Below are 24,689 nucleotides of genomic sequence, written 5' to 3' on the forward strand. Positions count from 1 at the left end.
TTTGCTAGCAGAGTGGTGATGGCTGAACAGGACTTGGCATGAGTAAGGACACAGACAACAGAGATTTGGATGATGAGGCCCTCCCTCTGGCCTCATCTTGTCTATATCTTCTCACTGGTAACTGTGGGCATGCCATCTACCAATTTCTCCCCTCATATTCACTCAAACTTTTATTCCTCTGATCATGCAACACTAGGGTTTCTTGGCTTCCGCACTCATACGGAGATCTTCCCTCCACAGCCCCAGCTTCATAGTGTCTCAATCCTGAACAGCATGCTTTTGTCTCCTTCCTGAGATCCTCAGGCCAGCCTTGGTAGATCCATTGCTTCAACCACTGGACTAATTTCCTCCTGCTGTGACTCTCTTTTTCCCCCTCCCCCTTGTCCATTGTGTTCCCATTTTCATTTATGATTCTTCGGATGCTCTGTCACCTTTTCAAATTTCCAGTTCCTGGCCCTAACTCTCCTTTACACCATGGATATCCAATCTCTCCACACCTCAGTTCATCACCAGGGAGGTCTGAGAACTTCTTGAATGGATATTCAACCAGTCTCCATGCACCATCCTCCACTGCCTGTCTGAACTTGTTCTCCTATTGAACAATTTTTTTTTTTGCTCCAGTCCTTTTCTGGATCCTTCCTTCACTTCTTTTCCCTCATATATCGCTGACTGTAATTGGTGCTCTTGCCCCGAACTGGGAAGTCTCATTAACTTTGTTTCCAATTTTCACCTTCTCATGTTCACATGGTCCGTCTCCTTGACCTCCTTTTAATTTGATTTAGTATTGTCACATGTATTCACAGAGTGAAAAGTATTGTTTCTTGCACGCTATATAGACAAAGCATACTGTTCATAGAGAAGGAAACGATAGAATGAAGAATGTAGTGTTAGTGTAGAGAAAGATCAACTTAATGCAAGTCCATTCAAATGTCTGACGGCAGCAGGGAAAGAAGCTGTTCTAGCGTCGGTTGGTACGAGACCTCAGACTTTTGTATCTTTTTCCCGACGGAAGAAGGTGGAAGAGAGAATGTCCAGGGTGCATGGGGTCCTTAATTATGCTGGCTGCTTTGCCGAGGCAGCAGGAAGTGTAGACAGAGTCAATGGATGGGAGGCTGGTTTGTGTGATGGATTGGGCTACATTCATGACCTTTTGTAGTTCCATGCAGTCTTGGGCAGAGCAGGAGCCATACCAAGCTGTGATACAACCAGAAAGAATGCTTTCTATGGTGCTTCGGTAAAAGTTGGTGAGAGTCATAGCTGACATGCCAAATTTCCTTAGTCTTCTGAGAAAGTAGAGGCATTGGTGGGCTTTCTTAAGTATAGTGTCGGCATGGGGGGACCAGGACAGGTTGTCGGTGATCTGGACACCTAAAAACTTGAAGCTCTCGACCCTTTCTATGTTGTCCCCGTTTCATCAACCAATATTCCATAAGTCAGCAATTGAATACCAGAATACTGCGGATAATTGGAGTTTGAAATGTAAATGAAAAATGCTGGAAATACTCCAGTCTGGCAGCATTTTGTGGAGAGAGGAACCCTGTGTTTCACCCAACAGATGTTGCCAGACCAGCTGAGTATTTCGAGCATTTTCTGTTTCTTTCAGATTTCTGGCATCCATAGTATTTTGCTTTGGACTCCTTAAATATTGACCCAGACTGCGTATGAAACAGTAAGTCTGTTATGAATGCAGGCAGGCAATGGCGTATTCTAGAACTTTCAGTGAAATGGGTTAATATGTGCAACTGTGAATACAACTGACCCTTAATCAGGAACCTCAAAATGAACTACAATAGTTGAACTCCAAATGGGCAAAAACCATTAAGTTTGACTCATGGGGCAGCACCGTGGCACAGTGGTTAGCACTGTTACCTCACAGTGCCAGGGACCTGGGTTCAATTCCGGCCTCGGGTCACTATCTGTGTGGAGTTTGCACGTTCTCCCCGTGTTTGCGTGGGCTTCCCCGGGTTCTCCAGTTTCCTCCCACGGTCCAAAGATGTGCGGGTTAGGTTGATTAGCCATACTAAATTGACCCTAATGTCAGGGGGTCTAGCAGGGTAAATATGTGGAGTTACTGGGATTGGGCCTGGGTGGGATTGTGGTCGGTGCAGACTCGATGGGCCAAATGACCGCCTCCTACACTGTAGGGATTCTATTGAAACTTCTATGATGACTCCACAAATGATTTATTTGTGTTAATCCACAAATGATTTATATTCTCTTGTTTGTGTTGGAAACCCTGAGAAATGATCTCTGAAAGATATTTACACATGCCTTTCATTTTTTGTTACTCTGGCACTTGATCCATCCTGGTCTGAACCAACGCCTTATGTTAGAGTGGGGTTTCACAGTTCCTTGGCAGCCTTCTCATTGTTGGGTTACATCATGTGGGGCAAAACACAAATGTGTTTGATCATGCCTTTGTGAATGCGTTGCAGTTAAATCAGATTAGCAATCAGGAAGTGATGACTGAGGGCCTAGGGCAACAGGAGGAAAAATCTTTTCTATACTCTTAATAATCATGGCAGTACCCTGGTCAGTGGGAGTTTTTAATTCGATGCACAACCATGATAAATCTGTGACTTTCTCTCACTGTGACTCAGGATCTCCTCAGTTGGTAGCTTCCAACTCTAGACTGCTTTCACGTCACTGCATGCAATCTCCTGCAATGTGCCTTTAACCAGCAAATCTAAAGTGTAGAATCCAGCAATGGGGATGCCCTGGTAACACTTGGGATCCCACCTCAAATTAGTCGTGCAGATGATGCACCATTTTGAAGATGTGAGAATTTGGGTGTCTTTGCTCTCACATTTGTTCACAAACTCATTGGGTGAAGATGGGCAAGTGGAACAAAAGTGTGCAAAACCTGGAATCTAATGTGTCAGCTTTGAACGTTGTTTCAAAAGTCGTGGTTGGATACTTTCCCCTTCCCCTCAAAACTAACAACCCAAAAAGATGGTTGGGGATGGGAAGGCAGAAGGGAATATCCGAGGAAGAATGGCTCGGAGTTATCCTGGGTTTAATGGATTTAGCTCGTTGTCAATATACTCTAGGAAAAATCAAAACCAGCTGAGGTGTTGCGCTTTAATCCACAACCTTAAAAAGAAGCCTCCTGATAAGAAAGACTTGCATTTATTCAGCATCTTATTACACCTGTATTAATAAGATGCTCCACAAATACTGGAGGAGGAAAGCTAGGTGACTACAAGATTATAAGAAATAGGAGCAATATGGCCAGTCGAGCTTGCTTTTCCATTCGATAACACCATGACTGAACATCGAAATCAGCTCCACTTTATCCCCATACTACTTGATTGTCTCAGTGCTCAAAAATCAATCCATCTCTATCCGCTTTGAATACGCTCATGCACTGAGCATCTACACTCCTCGAGGGTCAAGAATTCCAAGCATTCACATTCCTCTTGAGTGAAGAAATTCCACATCGTTTCAGCCCTAAATGGCTGACCTATCCTGAGACGGACTCCTAGTTCTAGATTTTGCACACCAGGGAAATGAAAGCTCAACTAAGAGGCAAAAGCAGAAGATAATATACAGAAAATTTAGCAAGAGGGAAATGGAGAAATAAAACCAATTATAGAATGGGGAAAAGATTGAAGTTAACTCCAGGTGGTAGCTTAGATAAAAATAGTTGTTGTATAGGAGTTTGTGTTTTTAAAACAAGCAATAAAGATAGAGGTTAAAATGCAAGTATTGCAATAAGCAGTGTGTGGGAACTGACGAGTAATTACAGGAATATATAAGTTTAATTGCATTAACATAAATCTGGCTGCAAAATGGACAAGAAAGGAAAGTAAGCATCGATGTACTCTGAATGATAGAAAAAAATGAGATGTGGAGTGGAAACATTGGTAAAAAGGATAGAATTTGTCATGCAGAAGGTTGATGTAGATAAGGAAGCGATACAGATTCAATATGAATTGCAAAGAAAAGGAGCTTGTATTATTGAGGACATCTGCAAATCTCCAAGTTGTGGGAAGGGAATGAAAGAGGAAGTCTGCAACCAGAGTAGAGAGATCATTATTAAATCCTCTTCTGGGAGATTTCAACTATCAGATGGAATGGAATTCCTAAAATGTTTGCAGGACTCCTTCCTAAAGCAGTACGTTGAGCTTGGAAGAATGGAGGTGTTGCTTGTACTGGTTATAAATAATAGATCAGGTGTTGAGTTACTTGTGGGTGAGCTTCTTGGGTGTTGTGACGGCAATATGGATGAGGCTCAAGATCCAACTCAAAATGAGAAAAGTCAGTGCAAAAACTAAAAAAAACCAAATTGAACCAAAGGTTGCAAAAGTACAGAGGGAGGAATATTTCATTAAAGAAGGAAATGACTCATTTTGGGGTGCGCTGGGTAAATAGAGGAAACCAATGAGAATTGAAGATGACCAATTTAGACTGAAAGAACAATGGTGAAGAAAATTGAATGCGAGGGAATGAAGGGTAGGGGCATGATAGGTTAAGCATAAAGAAAATGATTCAAAAACATCAAAAGAAACAGTGAAGTATTTTGCAAGTACATGAGCAAAAAGATTTGCTCAACACAAGATGGGACCCCAGATTGGGGAGAATTGTCAATTTTGCAGAGAATGACATAGCATTTATATCGTAGGCCCAATTGGTCTCTGCTACTATTTATGCTCCACATGAGTGTCTTCCTGTCCTATTTCAGGTAACCTTCACAGTATATTGTTCTTCTGTTCCTTTCACTCGTAATCATACAGAGCAGAAAAGGCCTTTTGGCCCATCGAGTCCGCACCGACACATTAGAAACACCTGAACTCCCACCTAATCCCATCTGCCAGCACTTAGCCCATAGCCCTGAATGTTATGATGTGCCAAGTGCTCATCCAGATACTTTTTAAAGGATGTGAGGCAACCCATCTCAACCACCCTCCCAGGCAGTGCAATCCAGATTGTTACCACCCTCCGGGTTTAAAAAAAGTTTTTCCTTACATCCACCCCCCCCTCCCCCCAACTTCCTGCCCCTCACCTTGAACCTATCTCCACTCGTGACTGACCCTTCAACTAAGGGGAATAGTTACTCCTTATCCACTTTGTCCATGTGTCTCATAATCTTGCACACTTTGATCAGGTCGCCCTCAGTCTTCTCTGCTCCAACGAAAACAACCCAAGCCTATTCAACCTCTCTTCATAACTTAAATGTTCCATCCTAGGCAGCGTTCTGGTAAATCTCCTCTGCACCCCCTCCAGTGCAATCACATCCTTCCGGTAATGTAGTGACCAGAACTGCACACAGTATACTAGCTGTGGCCTCACCAAAGTTCTATACAACTCCAACATGACTTCCCTGCTTCTGTAATCTATGCCTCAATTGATAAAGGCAAGTGTCCCATATGCCTTTTTCACCACCCTACTAACATGCCCTTCTGCTTTCAAAGATCAAATCCGTCAAGCTTCCCTTGAATCCTTTTATGGTATTTGTCTCAACTAATACTCGTGGCAGCAAGTTCTGCATTCTAACCACTCTGGGCAAACAAGTTTGTCCTGAATTCCTATTTGGATTTATTACTGACTGTCTTAGATACATGGCCCTAGTTTTGGTCTGCCCAACAAGTAAAAGCATCTTACATCTACCCTATCAGCCTCTTTCATAGCTGTAAGGAATTCCGCCGGAGTGTGTTTCCAAGCAAAAGAAGACAGGCTCATCAAAATCTTTTTGATGAGGATACTGACCTTCAAAAATAAATTTTAGGTTTAAATAAAAGAGAATCTTTCACTCTCCTCCAGAGATGTAACAACATTCAGAATTTGCTGATCAAAAACTGGCCAAGGTAGTTAACAAATACTTGGCATCAGTGCTTGCTAAATGGAAGGATGTTGGTTAGGAGGTGGTTGACCACGAGATGAGGAATAATATATGATGAGTAAGTTCAAGGAAGCCAAAGCACCAGGACCTGACTGGATGCATTACGAGATATGAGGGAGGAAATTGCAGAGCTCCTGGAAATTAAATTTTGGTTCTCCAAGTGTAGCAGAGGTTTGGAGAGTGGTCAGTTTAATATCTGTTTTATAAAGGGAGATGCCTGATTCAGGTAAATGCAGACCAGTAAGCTTTTATTTTAGAGCCTTTTAATGAAATCGCCACATATTGAGACAAAGGACATGGTTTAGTCCAACAAGTGTGGTTTTCAGAAGGGATGGTTGTGCTTTGATAAACCTCATAGAAACCTTTGAGTAGGTAGAAGTTAAAGGGGAATAACATGGATATTGTGCATGGGCCTTTAAGAAAACCTTTGAAAAGATGCCAATCGGGAAATTACTGGAGAAAAGTAATTGAAGTGAGATTTTTTTTTAGTCATTGGAAGTGAATTCAATTTTAGGGCTGCTTCTGTTCACTGTATATCAATGATTTGAATTTAAGGCCTGGAAGGAGTGGTGTCAACATTTGTAGATGATCCCAAATCCGAAAATGTACATAATTCCTCCGGGACTATACTGTTCCGATGGTGGGGGAATCCAGAGCTAACAGTCATTGTTTGAGGATAAGGGATAAAGCTTTTAGGACTGAGATAAGAAGAATTTTCTTCACTGAGTGAGTGGTGAGTCTCAGGAATTCACGACCACAGAAAATAGTTGGGACCAAAACATTTCAAGAAGAAATTAAATATAGCTCTTGGGGCTAAAGGGATCAAGGGAAATTTGGGGGTGGGGGGGGTTGATCAGGATATCAAATTTGATGATCAGCCATGATAATGAATGGCGGAACAAGCTTGAATGGCCAAATGACGACCTACTGCTTCTAGTTTCTATGTTCTGTGCTTTTATGCAAGCTATAACCCAACTTGGTTTTGGAAGGGCCAAAAATTGGCCCTTTCACATGTTATTTTGCAATGAGCAGAGTGCAAACATTTTGCTTGTCCATTACCATTATTGCAATCCTGGTCCAGGGCAGGAAGAGGAAGAAGCCACTGTGTCTGCATGAAAATTTCCCATGTCCACTATGACACCACTAAGGTCCACTAGAAATGTTTCTACCTGCTTTAGACTGGGCGTTTGTATTGACTGCATGGTTTTAACATGTCTTTTTTTAATCCATTTTTGCAGAGATGCAACAGCGGAGGGTTGTACGACAGAGCAAGTTTCGGCACGTCTTCGGACAAGCTTTGAAAAACGACCAGTGCTATGATGACATCAGAGTCTCCAGGGTTACCTGGGATAGTTCATTCTGTGCTGTAAATCCCAAATTTGTGGCAGTAATTGTAGATGCAAGTGGCGGTGGAGCATTCATGGTACTTCCGTTGCAGAAGGTAGGTGTAATCGTTACAATGTTGAAAAGCTTGGTGTGAACCTTTGAGTTGGTAACCCTCTCCCTTTAGTTGAGATAACCCGAGCAGTAATGCTGGACCTAATTTGGGGAAAATTCAAGCAAAAACTTAAAAACATGTAGTAGGTCGTTAGTATTTGTAATATTAAATTTAGGAATTTTATGACTTCTCCAGGAGGGGATTATTGTTAAATGTCCAACTTGACACCTGCAGCTGTGAACAAAAACTTGAATTTATATGAGCACCTTTCATATTAAACTGAATGTCCCATTCACATCGCAAAAGCATAACTGGTTTGCTTTCTTAAAGAGATGACCAAGGAAGTTCTTAAAGATGTGAAAGAGAGATTGTGAAGGAGATTCAAGAACCTGAAACCTAGTTGGATGAAGACTTATTTTTCTTGTTTGGAATCTTTTAGAAAGATGATTAATGGCAGATTTGGAAGGGGGAGTATGGCAGTATCAGAGGAAGCGGAATGTTTACAATATTGGCTGGCATTGGGGGAGGAAGGGCAGTTGGACGGTCAGCAGTTTAATTAGAATGGGTTAGAGAAACAGGTAGCAGGTTTCAATGGATGAGATGAGTTTGAGGAAGACGTGAAAATATGAGTGAGAAACTGCAGAAAGCCACACATAGGGAGGAAAGAGTTTGTTTTTGAAGAACCTTAACAAATGGTGTCAATCTTCCAACAAAACTTACAAACTCCTCATGCTTTATCAAGGTGCAGAGGAAATGGGATCTAAAGATATTTTTGCTAGTGAGCAAAAGACCCCCTCCCCTCTTGCTCAGTGCAAGGGATTAAAGGTGAGAGAGTGCTTTAGCAAATGGATAGTTGCAGAAGTGGTAAAAGATTCAAGGAATTTAAGCTGGTCAATCATTGAGAACATAGAAGTAGAATGGGGTGCAATCAAAGTCAAATATTCAAAGATTTCCAAGGAGTATGGAGCGAGACAATGATGGGACTTGAGTTCCATACAACCATCGTGGTCGGGTGGGCAGGACTGGTGGGAGAAAATATAGCGAGTTGTCAGCACCCGTGATGCAAGTTTTAATGGAAGTGCCAGTATTGAAATAGTGGATGATAAGGGCCTCAAATGAACGAACATTGGTGGTGATGGGTGGCATAAGAGTCTTTCTCCTTTTTGACAAATATTTAAATTCCCAATGTTTGTGCCAGAATGGGCCATAATGGGTTTATGAGCTGGGTCAAATTCCTGGAACTCCCTCCCTAACAACACTGTGGGTGTACCAGGCTGCACCCCTTTAAGTATTGTGGAGTACAATGCACTACCATATCATAGTCCAGTTGAGTGAAATTTTAAAATTGGGTGTTGTAGTTTGCTTGGGGAGACCTATTAATTACAGATGTTGAGCTTTGTCAGCAGAGTTATGTAAACTGAAGACATCCTGATGTAACAATTCCGAGAGTTTGTCAGTTCATTTTGAACTCTGCAAATTAGCATATCTGCTCACATGAAAGATCCATATGAGGGTCACAAATTTTTAAGTGCCTAGCATGATGGTCCTGGTAAACTCGTTAATCAGCTAGGAATCCCTTTCAAAGCAAATTTAATATTTTTTTAAAAACTTGGATAATAAAAAGCATTTCTGGAAAATGGGTAGGTGAATGGTATTCCAGAGGAGCATGGTCACAAATGTCTGGATTTTAACAATGCACTAAATGGCTTTTAAAAAATAAATTTCCACTTTCTCCCTTGTGTAATGTGATTCAAAAGATGGTAAGAGGCTTGTACACACATGTACATTGACCCCCCTCGGGCTAAGTACTGACCATATTTCAATCAGTTGATTGCCTGTGCTGTATATAAATGGAATGTGCACTTCTGTTGTACTTTCTAAAGACATTCTCCCGCAACCCCCGCCCGCCTCCTTCTGTTTGCTTTTCTTCACTCTGCTCCTTTGCAAAACTGGGTCATTTTTCCTCCGTTTGGATCCATGCCCCTCATTAATCAGTTCACCAGAAGTTCTTGCTCCACTGCGCTGTTGGACCTTTGGACCTTGTGGGTCCTGTTGAATTTTAATGCAGATACCCATTAATGCTGGGAAGGTGAAGTTTCCCACCCAGTTGAGTGCATAAAATTCAGCTGCTCCCACATTGTTAACCCCAGTTGACTCCAGATTTAAACATTTTATTCAATTTACGATGGCTTGGACAAATTGCAGCAGTGTGAATTTCTCTGTTCCAGCATGTAAATGAATAACATACCCTTCAAGGCAAGACCCAGGTCCTTTGTGTGTTGGGTAGATGCATGGCTGCTTGCTGTACTGGAACAAATCAGCTGTTTTTTCCACTTTTAATTGGTTTCTCTCTCTGATATTGATAGTAATTTGAGTTTAGGATTTCAGTGTCCTTTGGAGAACTTTTTAATTTGGTTTATGTATAAATACAGCAAAATGGTATTGCTGGAGGGCAGTGAAGAATTAGCTATTGTCAGTGATGTTAAACAGCAGAAATGTTCTGCCTAGGAAAATAATCTTCTGATTGCAGAGATGTGATTTAATTGGATCAGACTGTTGGTACTGTACTGATGGATTAGTGGAGTACAGTATTGTGATCAAGTGTCCCAGTTGAACGATCCCTCCTTTGTTGGAAAGTTTTTTTGCGGAAGCTTTTGGAGTCTCTTAATATAAGAATAAACTAACGCTGCTGTGTATTGAGCATTAAATCATGCAGCAAATCCAGATGTTTGTGAAGAGAGAATGTTCCACAAATTGCAAAAGAAAGCAGATGTTGAATCCCCATCCCTCATTCCACCATACGCTCAAACATTCAAAGACTGCCTTTCAAGATAATGTACCCCAGAAATGTGTTTTGCCCTGGATCTGAATATCAGAATATGTTAGTGCAGAAGGAGGTCATTCTGCTAGGGTGGATATGCCTTGACGTAAATATGTTGTACAGTGCGCAAGTGCTGCAGTGGTTTCTGAATGAATGATTCCAAGATTGGAGTTATATTATTACTCGAGACAGGGGTGTAGGGTGGGAGAAGTGCACACTAAAGTTTTAAAAATGTAATTTTAAATTGAGATTGGAAAAAAGTGCAGCTCTGCAAAAATTACATCTTTTACGGTGATTAACTTTTTTTTCAAACATCGTCTCTTACTTATTTTGCTCATTTCATTTTCTAATGCAATGTATCTTTATTCTGTAAGGGGGAATTAAAGCTCATTTTTCTATTTTGCATTTCTGTAGTCTTTCTCCCTTCAGTTTCTTCCCACGCCATTTATTTCTGTGCTCAGCTCTCGAGTGTGCTTTATAATGTATCCTTTACATTTCTTTACTTTCCCAAGTAGCATCTAATTCTACCGTACTGATTGACATTGCCACAGCAGTTTCAATTGGGAGTGAGGGGGAAGTTCAATCCTTGTTTCTTCTGCCTTGATGTAGTTTCAAATTGAAAATGGTACATTTAACAAAAGGTGCACTTTGCAAATTGACGCCAGGAGACTTGATCTTCACACACCGAATCTCTCCCCCACTCCCCACCGTGCTGAATATTTTTATTTGTTCCGAGAAAAGAAGGGCATATATGGGGTGCGTTCGAACTACAGTTGTTTTGTTGATACCATGGTAGTCGCCCCCCCCCGCCCCCCCCCACTCCCCCCCCACTCCCCCCCCCCCCCCCCCCCCCCCCGAGTGTGAAGATGGCTGTTGTGCTCCGCTGCCCCTGAGGAAGCAGTGTCACTCCGCTCCACTTCGCTTCAGAGTCCGCCTGAGTATGTTTAGCATCTGCGTGAAACTAAAAATAGTTTTGCAGCAGTGTTAAACCCGCCTGTGGAAACAGTGCAAGGAGCTGATTTCCTGTAACCTTGGAAATAGATGCTGAAATTTATGGCTAGAGTAAATGGTTGAACGTTGCCATTCAACGAGGGTCCAGTTGAAGTTGGTGTAAATCGATGAAGTTAATACGCCAGGTTGAGAAATAAATTAGACAAACAATGGGAGTATGAGCTGACCTGTCCTCGATTTATGGATGAACAGTGACTTAATTCTGGCTAGTTGATTGAGATTTTCTAGGGTGGTGATAAGTTTATTGAGTAACCTACATTTATTCTAAGTTTTCTATTGCATGCATCAGTCATTTCTTGTACCAATAGATAAATGACGCTTTTGAAACTGGAGCTTAATGAGATAATTTATTGTGGAATCAGTAGCTGTGGAAGTAGTTGGGAATGCTGAGGGATTAAAAGATCACCAGATGTGACCAGGAACAAATGGTCTCATGCCTGCAATACAACATATTCTGTCCCTGAGACATGCAGTGCATCTGTCTCCGGCTGTTGCTCTGAAATCCAGCTTTTGAGGTTATGGGGTGTGGTAATTCGCAGCTATATGTTTTAAAAAATCATTGCAAACAAATAAAGACATGGTCATAGAGAGATACAGTAGGGAAAGAGGCCCTCCGGCCCAACTCATCCATGCCGACCAGGTTTCCTAAACAGAACTAGTCCCATTTGCCTGCATTTGGCTCATCTCCCTCTAAACCTTTCCTATCCATGTACTTGTCCAAATGTCTTTTAAATGTTGTAATTGAACCTGCCTCTACCACCTCCCCTGGCAGCTCATTCCATATACGCACCACCCTCTGTGAAAAAGTTGTCCCTCAGGTGCCTTTTAAATTTTCTCTTCTCTCCTCTTTTTCTCTCTCTCTGCCCATCAAGTCTGCACCGACCACAATCCCTAGCTAGTACCCCTAGCACTAAGGGGCAATTTAGCATGGCCAATCCACCTAACCTGCATATCTTTGGACTGTGGGAGGAAACGCACACAGGCGCAGAGAGATTGTGCAAACTCCACACACAGTCGTAGAGGTTTATAACATGGAAACAGGCCCTTCGGCCCAACTTGTCCATGCGCCCTTTTTAAAAAAAACTCCTAAGCTAATCCCAATTGCTCGCATTTGGCCCATATCCCTCTATACACACCGTACCCATGTAACTATCTCAATGCTTTTTACAAGACAAAATTGTACCCGCCTCTACTACTACCTCTGGCAGCTTGTTCCAGACACACACCACCCTCTGTGTGAAGAAATTGCTCCTCCGGACACTTTCTCCCTTCTCACCTTAAACCTGTGCCCTCTAGTTTTAGACTCCCCTACCTTTGGGAAAATATATTGACTACCTAGCTGATCTGTGCATTTCATTATTTTATAGACCTCTATAAGATCATTCCTCAGCCTTCCACGCTCCAGAGAAAAAGTCCCAGTCTATCCTGCCTCTCCTTATAACTCAAACCATCAAGTCCCGGTAGCATCCTAGTAAATCTTTTCTGCTCTCTTTCTAGTTTAATAATATCCATTCTATAATAGGGTGACCAGAACTGCACACAGTATTCCAAGTGTGGCCGTACCAATGTCTTGTACAACTCAACACGACGTCCCAACTCCGGTATTCAATGTTCTGACCGATGAAACCAAGCATGCCGAATGCCGCCTTCACCACTCTGTCCACCTGTGACTCCACTTACAAGGAGCTATGAATATGTGCCCCCCAGATCTTTGTTCTGTAACTCTCCCCAATACCCTACCATTAACTAAGTCCTGTCCTGGTTCAATCTACCAAAATGCATCACCTCACATTTGTCTAAATTAAACTCCATCTGCCATTCGTCAGCCCACTGGCCCAATTGATCAATTGGAGATAATTTTCTTCACTGTCCACTATGCCACCAATCTTGGTGTCATCTGCAAACTTACTAACCATGCCTCCTATATTCTCACCCAAATCATTAATATAAACAGTGGACCCAGCACTGATCCCTGAGGCACACCGCTGGCCACAGGCCTCCAGTTTGAAAAACAACCCTCTACAACTACCCTCTGGCTTCTGTCAAGAAGCCAATTTTGAATCCATTTAGATACCTCACCCTGGATCCTGTGAGGTTTATCCTTATGCAACAACCTACTATGCGGTGCCTTGTCAAAGGCCTTGCTAAAGTCCAGGTAGACAACATCAACTCATCTACCTTCTTGGTTACCCCTTCAAAAAACTCAATCAAATTTATGAGACATGATTTTCCACTCAAAGCTAATCAGCCCTTGCGTCTCTAAATGCCTATAGATCCTGTCTCTCAAAATACCTTCCAACAACTTACCCACCACAGATGTGAGGCTCACTGGCCTGTAGTTCCCAGGCTTTTCCCTGCAGCCCTTTTTAAACAAAGGCACAACATTTATCACATTCCAATCTTCAGGCACCTCACCTGTGACAATCGATGATTCAAATATCTCGGCTAGGGGACCCGCAATTTCCTCCCTAGCCTCCCACAATGTCCTAGGATACACTTCTTCAGGTTCCGGGCATTTATCTATCTTGATGGGCTTTAAGACTTCCAGCACCTCATTTGATTATCAAGTGTATTATGTACACTCCTCAAGACATCACTATTTATTTCCCCAAGTTCCCTAACATCCATCCATCCATCCAGTCACCCAAGCCAGGAATCAAGCCTAGGTCCCTGGCACTGTGAGGCAGCAGTGCTAACCACTGTGCCACCGTACTGCCCTCTAGTCTTGAACTCCCCTACCCTGGGGAAAAGGCCTCAGCTATTCACTTCATCTATGCCCCTCATGATTTTATAAACCTCTACGGTCACTCTTCATCCTCGTATGCTCCAGGGATTATGTATCTTTTTCTCTCCGAGATGCATTACCACCTTGAGTGGTAACCCATCGGCCTGGGTCAGAAGGTTTTGTATTCGAGCCCTATTTCAGGTTGAAACTGGAATGGGTCACCGTTTTAATGGAGATGCCATCTTTCAGATGGACATTAGATCTTTGTTGTTCTGTTCAAGTGAATGTAAAAGATCCAGCGGCATTTCTTTCCACGGAGAGCAGGATGGAATGTAGTCATTGTCGTTCAGTTTTTATCAGAGATGTAACTGTCTAGTGTCTGTTTCTGGATAATTTGAGAAAGTTGGATTATGTTCCTTGGGATGCCTGTTTTGCTTGATGGGCGGTGTGTAGTTTGAATCCTATTAAGTTTAATCCACTGACTTCGAGAGAGACCCTACTGAGGCTGCAGTTGGCAAACTGAATATTTTTTATTATTTCAAATGTATGGATACGGTCAGAGAAATCTTTACTTCACACATACAGTTTACTGTTCATTTGTTTTGTATAAATAAAACCACGCAGTTCAAAGTCTGGTCCATTCTTAAGAAATAGTTTTGTTTATGTCTGCTTGAAGGGAATTATATATAGCGACATTGATGCATTGTAGTAATAGCTATACAGCGTAAAGGCTCTCCATCACCATCTCTGGATCTTGTTACTGTTCACCAGATATTAGGCAGGAAAGACATAAGCCGATAAGAAATAAGAGCAGGAGTAAGCCGTTTGGCGCTTAGAGCCTGCTCTGCCATTCAATAAGATCATGGCTGATCCAACATTCCTCACGTCCACTTTCCTGCCCTTTCCCCATAACCCTTGATTGCCTTATTGATCAAAAATCTATCTATCTCAGCCTTAAGTATACACAAGGACTCTGCCCCCACAGCCTTCTGTGGCAAGGTGTTCCAAAGACATTCAATCCTCAGAAGAAATTCCTCCTTACCTCTGTCTTCAGTTGGCGCCCCTTTATTCTAAGACTGTACCCTCTGGTCCTGGACACACTCGTGAGGGGAAACATCCTCTCTGAATTTAACCTGTCAAGCCCCTTAAGCATCCTATATGTTTCAATGCGGTGCACTTTGGAAAGTAGAGGATGAAAGGCCATCTAAGCCAGTGGTTCCCAACCAGTGTGCTGTGAAAAAAAAATTCAAAATAATTTAAAATTCATGTAATTAAACTAAAACTAACTTTTGTCTCCAGCTCTGTGGTCGGCATCTGCAAAACCTGCCGAATCTTGGACCTCCCGCGCATGCACCGCTGGGAAAGAACTGCATGTGCGCGGTTTAGATATTTTTATGTTGGTGAGGCCCATGCGCGTGACCGACGGGACTTGGAGCTGAAGACAAAGGTCCCAAGCACCTGCACAAAAAGTGAAAATTCAAAGGGATAAAAACCTTGGGAAAAACGAGAGACAGGAAGAAGTTTTAAAACGAACACAGGTGAAAGGGCAGGGAGAAGTTTAAAACAAAGTTCCCATTAAAGGAAGAGGACAGAGAAAGTAGGATTTGTGCCTCAAAAAATGTCTATAGTATAGAGGTGTGGCATGACGTATGAAAGGTTGGGAACCACTGATCAAGGCAAATCTGGGAAAATATCTAACATGATCTTAAAAGATTTTCTGTATATATCCATCTCCCACCTACTGGGCATAATAACTCCAGGCTAATACTTCATCCCCAATGTCGGTTGTATTAACTATTGAGGCTTGTGTTAGACATGGAATGTGGTTGCAAATCCTTTAACATTCTGATTTTATTTTTGTAAAAGGAATGCTTGTGATAAGACATTAGATAACAGAATTGACTCTGGCAGCATGAATGCATTTGGTCTGATCCTCTTGAGATTTGAATACTGTTTTAATTCCCTTTCATGACCTTATTGGGGTATTGGGGTGGGGAGGGGGAGACGTTAATCCTCCTTTCTATGAACAGTGTAAATTTCTACGTAATTGAGCACAACTCGAGTCTTTTCTCCCTCGAGAATTCTCTCTGAAACTATGCAGTTAACACCTCAGTGGTTAGACCTTCAGTACGGGCAGGATCAAGTGAGCTGAACTGTTAACAAATTGGAACTGTTTTTTTTCAGGAGCCTTCAGTCTGCACACAATCTTTTTTTATTAGGATCAGCCTTGAATATGGACATAGTCAAGAAGCCTGGGGCTATCTGCCATGTCTAGTTCCAAGCATCATTCACATGTTTGTTTGCTATCAGGCGTGACATCTCCCAAACCAGTAATCCTCTTTCCCTGCCTTCCAGAGAATAGCACCATGGAGGATATGAACCTTAAGCTCTGAACCTTAGCAGTATTTGTGGCCTACAAGTAAAATCCTATTGTTGGATCCATCTCGATTGTACTTTTGTGAGGTTGTACAACAGAGACTCTTGCTTGTAAGCTCCTGTTTTGAGGAGATAATTTTATCTCTGGGGAAAATTATCTTGTAAACAAGATTGTACTATTGTCATACATCTAACAGCTGAATGTAGCATCATTGGCACAGACCTGGCAGCAGTTTCCTTCTCTTATTTCCACATAGGTGTGATTTTTAAAGCCATGCAATTTATACAATCTCACTGGGCCCTGTGCAGATTTACTGTCTGTGCCATTCTTGCCTTGGGGGAAGGTCTGAGACAGTAAAGAACCAATTTTTTTTCATTCTTTCCCAAAACCTGTTTTAAAAAATAAGTTCTGATTTGACGAGTTGGTTTGTAAGATTTACTGAATTGTTGTGGATGGGTTTGTGAAACATAAAAGGATGGTTATTGTAAAGGAGGTGATGTTACCAACAAAGAGGATAGTGAATAAGTTGGTGCATGCTTTGTGACGGTGGCTCCATTAGTGAGCATCTTATGGAATTTCATGAAAAGGAGCTGGAAAAATGGCATCTCAATTATCGTTTCTTGTCTATGACCTACCACTGCTAAGTAATATTTTGAGTCTTTGTTTCCAATTTTTTAAAACAGAGTCTGATCATTTGTGCTAACACAAAGTATCTAGAGTGCATAGTTTCCACCTTCCTGAATGATGGGAAATATTGTTAAGTGTTTCGAGTACTCCTCAGTAAGCAGTTTATTATTTTACACGAGAAGAAAGGTCCTGGGAAATCCCAAGCTCTGACAACCTGGCTGTGCCAGGCTGAGATCTACAATGGAAATTTCAGACAATGTTGGATGTGAACTTAAATTGGACATTACCTGTCCTTGGGAACATTTGTTTTTAGTGAACATCTGGATGGATTTAAGCAGAGGTTTCTGATTGGTATACATTTTGTTTCCATTTCGTTTTGATTTCTAATCAGTGAATTATGGGCTTTCTCAAGCTCTTGAACCAGTGGCAAATCCGAAAAACTTATTCTGTGATCATGAAACCTTCATGATGAAGGATTGATTGGTTCATTGCTTGGTGCAGTTTATTTTGCATAGAACTTTTTCTGTAATTATTTCTGCTACCATTGTGGCTGCAAAACAGGTGGATTTGGTTCAGATGAAAGGTTAAAATGTTAACCTGAAGCAGGAATGCAACAACCCCAAGAGCTGGGCTGCAACATCATCTGGATCCTTCCTCATGATGGGCAGATAAACTTGTCAATCAGACTGACTTGAGGCTGTGGATTTTTTAAAAAATAAATTCATACACTGCAAGGTTAAAACTCTATCATATTCAGGGGAACGTGCCCTTCCAGGTTTCCTGACCACAACTGCACTCACCTCACCCTCTAATTCCAAAACCCTGCTCCAGTGGATGTCGGGGCCTGGGTTTCAGAGTGCAGTTGTATCAATGTGATTTCAGTGAAATCCGTTGGGTGTCTGAAATTTTCATACTGTATCCAGCTGAATGGTAAGAAACACCCCAGCTGTGCAATTGTAGATTTATTTCCAAGTTTGAGTTGTCTGGAATGAGCATTTGAGCTACATAATACCTCAGGGAGAAGTTCTGGTGGGTAGTAATCTCTTGCTGATAGTGGTATGAATTTGAGGTAATGAAGGATCAGATATTGGAACATAATGTCTTGGGTACAGTGGATCTGTACAGCTGTGAACATGCCAGTTTTTTGCTGTCTCCAACCTGTCGATGTGACAAGTTTTGTCTTCCTGTCGATTAGAATTTAGTTCCATATGAACATGCTAATTTTTAGTTCTATCACTTGCAACAGCTGGTTCCTTCAGCCACTTTGCAATCTCTTTGTGCACTTTTTAAAGTCCGTTAATAACCTCCCTGCCTAGTTTTAAATCTCGTAACCATCAGATCCTGTCATTGTTCTCGCTGATGTTTTAAAATTCACTTTCTGGGAGGGTGGGGAAGCTTCTGAAGCCATAACAATACAAATACGATCTTCCTCTGCTGACGGGAGATTATTCTTGGAAGATTTCTCATTCATCCATCACGTAAACAAACAGAAATGACTACGTTATCTTGTTTTGTGGACAGATATTCTAGGAATTCTCATTCCTCTTCCTCTTCTGCATTTGAAGGTTTACCCATTGTAGAAACGGCTGTTAACGTTGATTTTTCCAATAGACTGCAATGCATATCATTCAAAATATCCTCGATATAGGGTGGCCTTTATAAAGAATATATTTTTTAAAGTTTTCATTTTACATTTGCCATGGAACGCAACAAATCTCCAAAATCTAGTACAGCATAGTCATTCATAAACATAGTGAATATTCATCCAAATGATTCCAATTATCCATCATTGCAATCGTTGACTCTTCTATGGCTAAAGAAAGGATATCAGAGTGGCGGAACTTTGAACAACAGGACAAAATTGTGAGCACATGGCCTTGTGGTGCACACCATCCTCCATAGGCTAACATAAGCTCCCGGGGCTACAACATGTAGTGTGGCACAGTGGTTAGCAGTTTTTTTTGGGGGAAAGAGAAGCGGTTTACTGTTGCTCATTAATCCGCAATCCCACACTTGCTGATTGCATGGCCTCTTTTGGCAGTCATGATGTGGAGATGCCCGCGTTGGACTGGGGTAAACACAGTAAGAGTTTTAACAACACCAGGTTAAAGTCCAACAGGTTTATTTGGTAGCAAATGCCATGCTACCAAATTTGCTACCAAATAAACCTGTTGGACTTTAATCTGGTGTTGTTAAAACTCTTACTCTTTCGGCAGGACAGCAGTTGATTCCTATGTCCTCCGTTGGCTAAGAACTCTGTCTGATGTTCCCCCTAAAGTTCTGTACCGTGTCTTTTCTCAAACTGACTTTATGCAGTTCCAACACACAAAATGGTTGCTATGTTAATTTTGATGAAACCTTGTTCCAACAGGCACAGAAGTGAATTACATTGATGCCCTTTGAAGCCCCTTCCTCTCTCCTCCCTCAGAAATAAAAGGGTTTTTCACACATTATAGAATTCGCAGGACATCCCGTGGGGTTGGGTTAATGACTCTTTAGAGATTTGATCAAACATAGAAAAGTGCCGCGTTGTCTGTCCATACTTGCACTTTCAAAAGGCTTTTAAACGCCATGTAAAGGTTTAAAAACCAAAATATGCCTTTAAAACAGCTGTCTTTAAAATCTGTAATATTGCAATTTCACTTTTGTAACATGTGAGGCATGTCATGTTTTAACTTCCAGGACAACTGAGAGAGAAATAAACTAGCCGCCTTCACTTTTATATTACGAAAGCTTACTGCTAAGTTATTTTAAATTGACTTGATCACTGAGTATGAAAAAACACACCCACATGCAAGTATATCTGATCATGGGCATTGAAAGGTAATACCTTAAAATTGTCTGTGAAATCTCCACTTTTATTACCACACCCCATTTGCTATGTTGTTGCAATGTGCAGTATATGCATTTCTTGAAGGCAGAGCCTCTTTAAACTCGAGTGAAGGAAACAACTACTAGTAATTTATGTTGACTTGCAGCTGCAGTGATGCGTTCAAAGGTTAAAATATTAGCAGCTACGGTTATAATCATTGCGTTAGCAATTGGCAAGCTGGAACCAAACTTCATAGCTGACATGAACACAAGTAAACAAGCTTTCTTTTCATAGAAATCATAGAAACCCTACAGTGCAGAAGGAGGCCATTCGGCCCATCGAGTCTGCACTGACCACAATCCCATCCAGGCCCCACCCCCACATATTTACCTGCTAATCCCTCTAACTTACGCATCTCAGGACACTAAGGGGCCATTTTTAACCTGGCCAATCAACCTAACCCGCACATCTTTGGAATGTGGGAGGAAACCGGAGCACCCGGAGGAAAACCACGCAGACACGAGGAGAATGTGCAAACTCCACACAGACAGTGACCCGAGCCGGGAATCGAACCCTGGACCCTGGAGCTGTGAAGCAGCAGTGCTAACCACTGTGCTACCATGCCTTTTTAAATTTGGAGACCAGAGATGTTGGAGTAATGGCAATAATCTATAGAATTTTGGTAATTTTTAAAAAGAAATTCCGATCTACATGGGTTAATGCTGCCATTTATTTTTAAATGGTGTGAATTGCAAATTGTTCTTTGACCCAGAGTACAATCCAATTGCTTGCCAAGTTTTGTCTACAAATTCATGTAGGTCCTATAGATAAAACTATTGTCTGCAAGAGTATCACATGACTCCTAGCTGTTTACTTTGATTTTCCCTGTTTTTACCCAGACACAATTCCCCCCCAGTATTTTCTTCTTTTTGTTCCTTCTGCTCCTGAAGGTGATTTGATAATTCCTTTGTAGCCATCCAGACTTTCTCTACACCAGCATGGGTGCACTTTTTAACCACAGGGAGGATGTATCATGGTGACTGAGCTCTTCTAGTTTGTGTCTCTCACACATGGATGCATCAGCATCCATGATAGGAAAAATGTAAGCCTTGTTGCAGACTGCTGGTTACTGTGCATGCAATCCTGGGTTTTGTTGGAAGGCAGATGGGTAGATGTAAAATCATCAATGTTTAATTCTGAACTTTTCCCTTGATTTTTCTTATTTAAATTATGGCAGGTAATTTTTTCTTGCATGACAATTCCAAACCTTTTTAATCTCGCAGTGTAGACATTTTTGGCCTTCTCATAGAATCCCCAAAGTGCAGAAGGAGGCCATTCGGCCTATCGAGTCTGCACTGATTTATTACTCGGGCTTACCCCGCAACCCTGCTAACTTAAGGGTCAATTTATCATGGTGAATCAACCTAACTTGCACAACTTCGGGTGGAAACCAGAGCACCTGGAGGAAACCCACGCAGACACAGGGAGAACATGCGAACAGCCGGAATTGAATCTGGGGCCCTGGCTATGAGGCTGCAGTGCCAACATGTTGTCCAAAAATCAAGACTGTTGAATTGAGTTCAATGATTTTGCTATACTTCTTTGGATATTGTATCTGAGACTGCTCAAGATCCTTATTGCTGCAGAGGAAAGGAAACACTTGTGTACTGTGCCAACACTGGAAAACTGTTTTATTCCACACTCTCTGTTTTGTGCATTTAACAGGGGAAACCAAACTTAACCTCAGGATCAGCAGAACTGCTTTAATTTTTAAAATCTTCCACATCATGTTGGGGTGGGTGGTACTGCATTCGACAATCCTTGTGTTAGCTCTTTTCTAGATGGTGTTCACAGTAATTGCACTGAGCAACAGGAATATAGACATCCTGGTTACGTTTAATTTGATTTGGAATCCTACTTTTCTAACTTTGAATGTTTTAATATGTAACAAAAGTCTTGAGTTTTCCTTCCACATTGACTGATGCATTTATAATGCAGCAGAATAGGATTGTTTTCTGACCTGTTGTACAGCCTGTGCATCAATTTCAAAGAATCCCTACAGTGCAGAAGGAGGCCATTCGGCCCATCGAGTCTGCACTGATCACAATCCCACCCAGGCCCTATTCCCGTAACCCCACATTTACCCTGCTGATCCCCCTGACACTAAGGTCAATTTAGCATGGCCAATCAACCTAACCTGCACATCTTTGGACTGTGGGAGGAAACCGGAGCCCCGGAGGAAACTCTCACAAACACGAGAGAGTGCAAACTCCGCACAGACAGTGACCCGAGGCCGGAATTGAACTTGGAACCCTGACGCTGTGAGGCAGCAGTGCTAACTGTGCCACCGTGCCACCCCTACTATATATACTGTAGTCACTTCCAGTTCTGCTCTTGTATGATCCTGTTGAGAGCCCCTCTATAGGTGTGAGGAGTCCAAGTTTTCCCCCACAAATTTTTGTTACCTTATTTGACAAGGAAGAGTAATTTGTATAATTTCTTGAAGAAAAGTGATTTTAAACTTTATTTGGCTCAATGTGTTATGAATTTTGTGAGATTTTGCTCTGACACTCTTGCTCTAACACTCTCATTTGAATATTTTGTGGAAATGTATGAAAAACTGAAGGTCTTTATTCAGTTCAATGATTTTGTGTCTCCACCATCACCTCCAACACTTCTAAAATGCCATCTGCAACAGAGGGAGAGGAATCCACACCTGTTAGGTATACTCTATTTTAGTCTGAACTGAGGCTATATGCAGGCTAGTTGACTACATGGAGCATCACCGTTTGCACAAAACCTATCTGCATGGTGGCACAGTGGTTAGCCTCACAGCACCAGGGAGCCGGGTTCGATTCCCGGCTTGGGTCACTGTGTCGTGTCTACATGTTCTCCCCGTGTCTGCACGGGTTTCCTCCAAGTGCTCCGGTTTCCTCCAAGTGCTCCAGAAAACGTGCTGGTTAGGTGCATTGGCCATTCTAAATTCCTCCGCCGTGTACCCGAACAGGCGCTGGAGTGTGGCGACTAGGGGATTTTCACAGTAACTTCATTGCAGTGTTAATGTAAGCCTACTTGTGGCACCAGTAAACTTAAACTTAACTTAAAACTTAGACTTACATATGGTCACTTTTTAGCATCCATGTGGTCAGATTTGAGAGACCGCCTTGTTGCAAATTTCTTTACATTTGATGTGGTGATTGCACACAAACGGTGGAGGGAAAATTGTGCATCTGCCATTGTTGCATTGCCCTTGCATAAAAACATCTAACAAACAGCTGGGGACTAAATTCATTAGAGTTTAGAAGAATGAGAAATAATAATGAAATATAAGATTCAGGGGCTTGACTGGGTAGATGCTAACAGAATGTTCCCCCTCCCCAGGGAAATTTAGGAATTAGGGGGCATAGTGTCAGAATGGGGTGTTCATCCATGAGGTGAGGAGGAATTTCTTCTGAGGGTTGGAAATATTTAGAATTCTCTACCTCAAAACCGTTGAGGTGGAATCATTGAATTTATTCAAGGGTATGATGGATTCTGGAACTATGAGAGTCGAAGGTTATGGGGAACAGACAGGAAAATGGAATTGAGGCCAAGGTTAAATCAGCCATGATCTTATTGAATGGCTTACTCCTGCCCCAATTTCTTACATTATATTTGTGTGTCATAAACAATTATGATATCTGGCCAGACAGAGTGCATTGATGCCTATGGCTCCACAGGATAAATTGTCTTTGGGCCAATGCCTTTCAATGCTGTGTAATATATCACTCCTGTGGTCTTAAATTTATCACCTCAATTTGCTGTAATCCATCCCCAGTGCCATCAGCATGTCACACGCTGGCATTATACAATTTCAACTGTTTCTCCAGGCACTTAACCCTAAGTTTGAAATGGCAAATGTCTATGATTATGATTTATAGATCATAATTTTTCATGTTCAAATAGATGCAAAGATTTGCACAATTGACTGAAATGCTAATTGTTACATCACCACAAATGGCCTGCACTCAAATATATTTTGTGCAACAACTTCAGTAATTGACAACTGGGTAGTAGTTCAGCTGAAAAATTGTTAATTTGATTTAATGGCTGCGGTAGTTTTTTTATGCTGTTTCATAGAATCCCTGTTGTGCAGCATTGAAAGGTATCCAGCCCATCGCATCTGCACTGACCGTCCGAAAGAGCATCCCTCCCAGGCCCTCCCCTCCACCCTATCCCTGTAACCTAGTGTATTTACCATGACTAATCCATCTAACATGCACATCTTTGGACTGAGGGGAGGAAGCTGGGGCCCACAGGCACAGGGAGAACATGCAATCTCCACACAAACAGTCACCCAAGGGTGGAATCGAACCCTGGTCCCTGGCACTGAGGCAGCAGTGCTAATGACCACTGTGCTGCCCACTAGGGCTAATACAAGAAGCATCATTAAACTCCCTCCCCATTCACTCTGCCAGCTGATCGATAATGATGACAGCTATTGGGTGTATGAGAAGTGTAACCTGGCTGCCATTTATCATAAACATGTAGAGTTTGATTGAAGTAGCATTTTGCTTTACTGTTTAAATAAAAAGTTTTGTTCCTTTGCTAACATTTTTGACTTGGTATTTTGATATTTTCATTAAAATGCTGACTGGGTTACAGTACCTTCTGCTGAACTGTAATGTTCACACCCTATTCAATCACAACTTTCATCCCGGTGAAGCAGGGCTCTTGATCCCACGGTACTTGTCTCCCACCAAAATGTGTTAATTCTGTACATTTACTCGATAGTTACTCTATAGACTGCCAGCTAGTGAGAAGGATGTAGAGGAACAAATCTGCAGGAAAATTAGAGATGCAAACATTGTAGAGTAGTTATAATGGGAGACTTTAATGCATACTGGGACAGTGATAGTGTAAAGGGTGGAGGGGGGCATACGTTCCTAGATTGTGTTCAGAAAAATTTTCTGCAGCTATGTGTCCAGTCCACAAGAAAGGATGCACGACTGGATTTCATGGAAATGAGGTGGGCCAACTAGATCAGATGTTAGTGG

At 41.9% G+C, this 24,689-nt stretch overlaps 1 protein-coding gene across 3 annotated transcripts in view; it reads left to right on the top strand.

Moving 5' to 3' along the window:
- Positions 1 to 24,689, top strand: part of LOC144502902 (coronin-1C-like) — a 189,877-nt gene that overhangs the window by 94,541 nt on the left and 70,647 nt on the right. For all 3 annotated transcript variants that reach the window (XM_078227313.1, XM_078227312.1, XM_078227314.1), the window contains one exon: positions 7,081 to 7,283. In XM_078227313.1, coding sequence (XP_078083439.1) covers positions 7,081 to 7,283 — 203 coding nt within the window. The remainder of the gene's footprint in view (positions 1 to 7,080; positions 7,284 to 24,689) is intronic.

This window comes from Mustelus asterias, chromosome 13 (assembly GCF_964213995.1).
Source record: "Mustelus asterias chromosome 13, sMusAst1.hap1.1, whole genome shotgun sequence".
NCBI classification, from domain to species: Eukaryota; Metazoa; Chordata; class Chondrichthyes; order Carcharhiniformes; family Triakidae; genus Mustelus; species Mustelus asterias.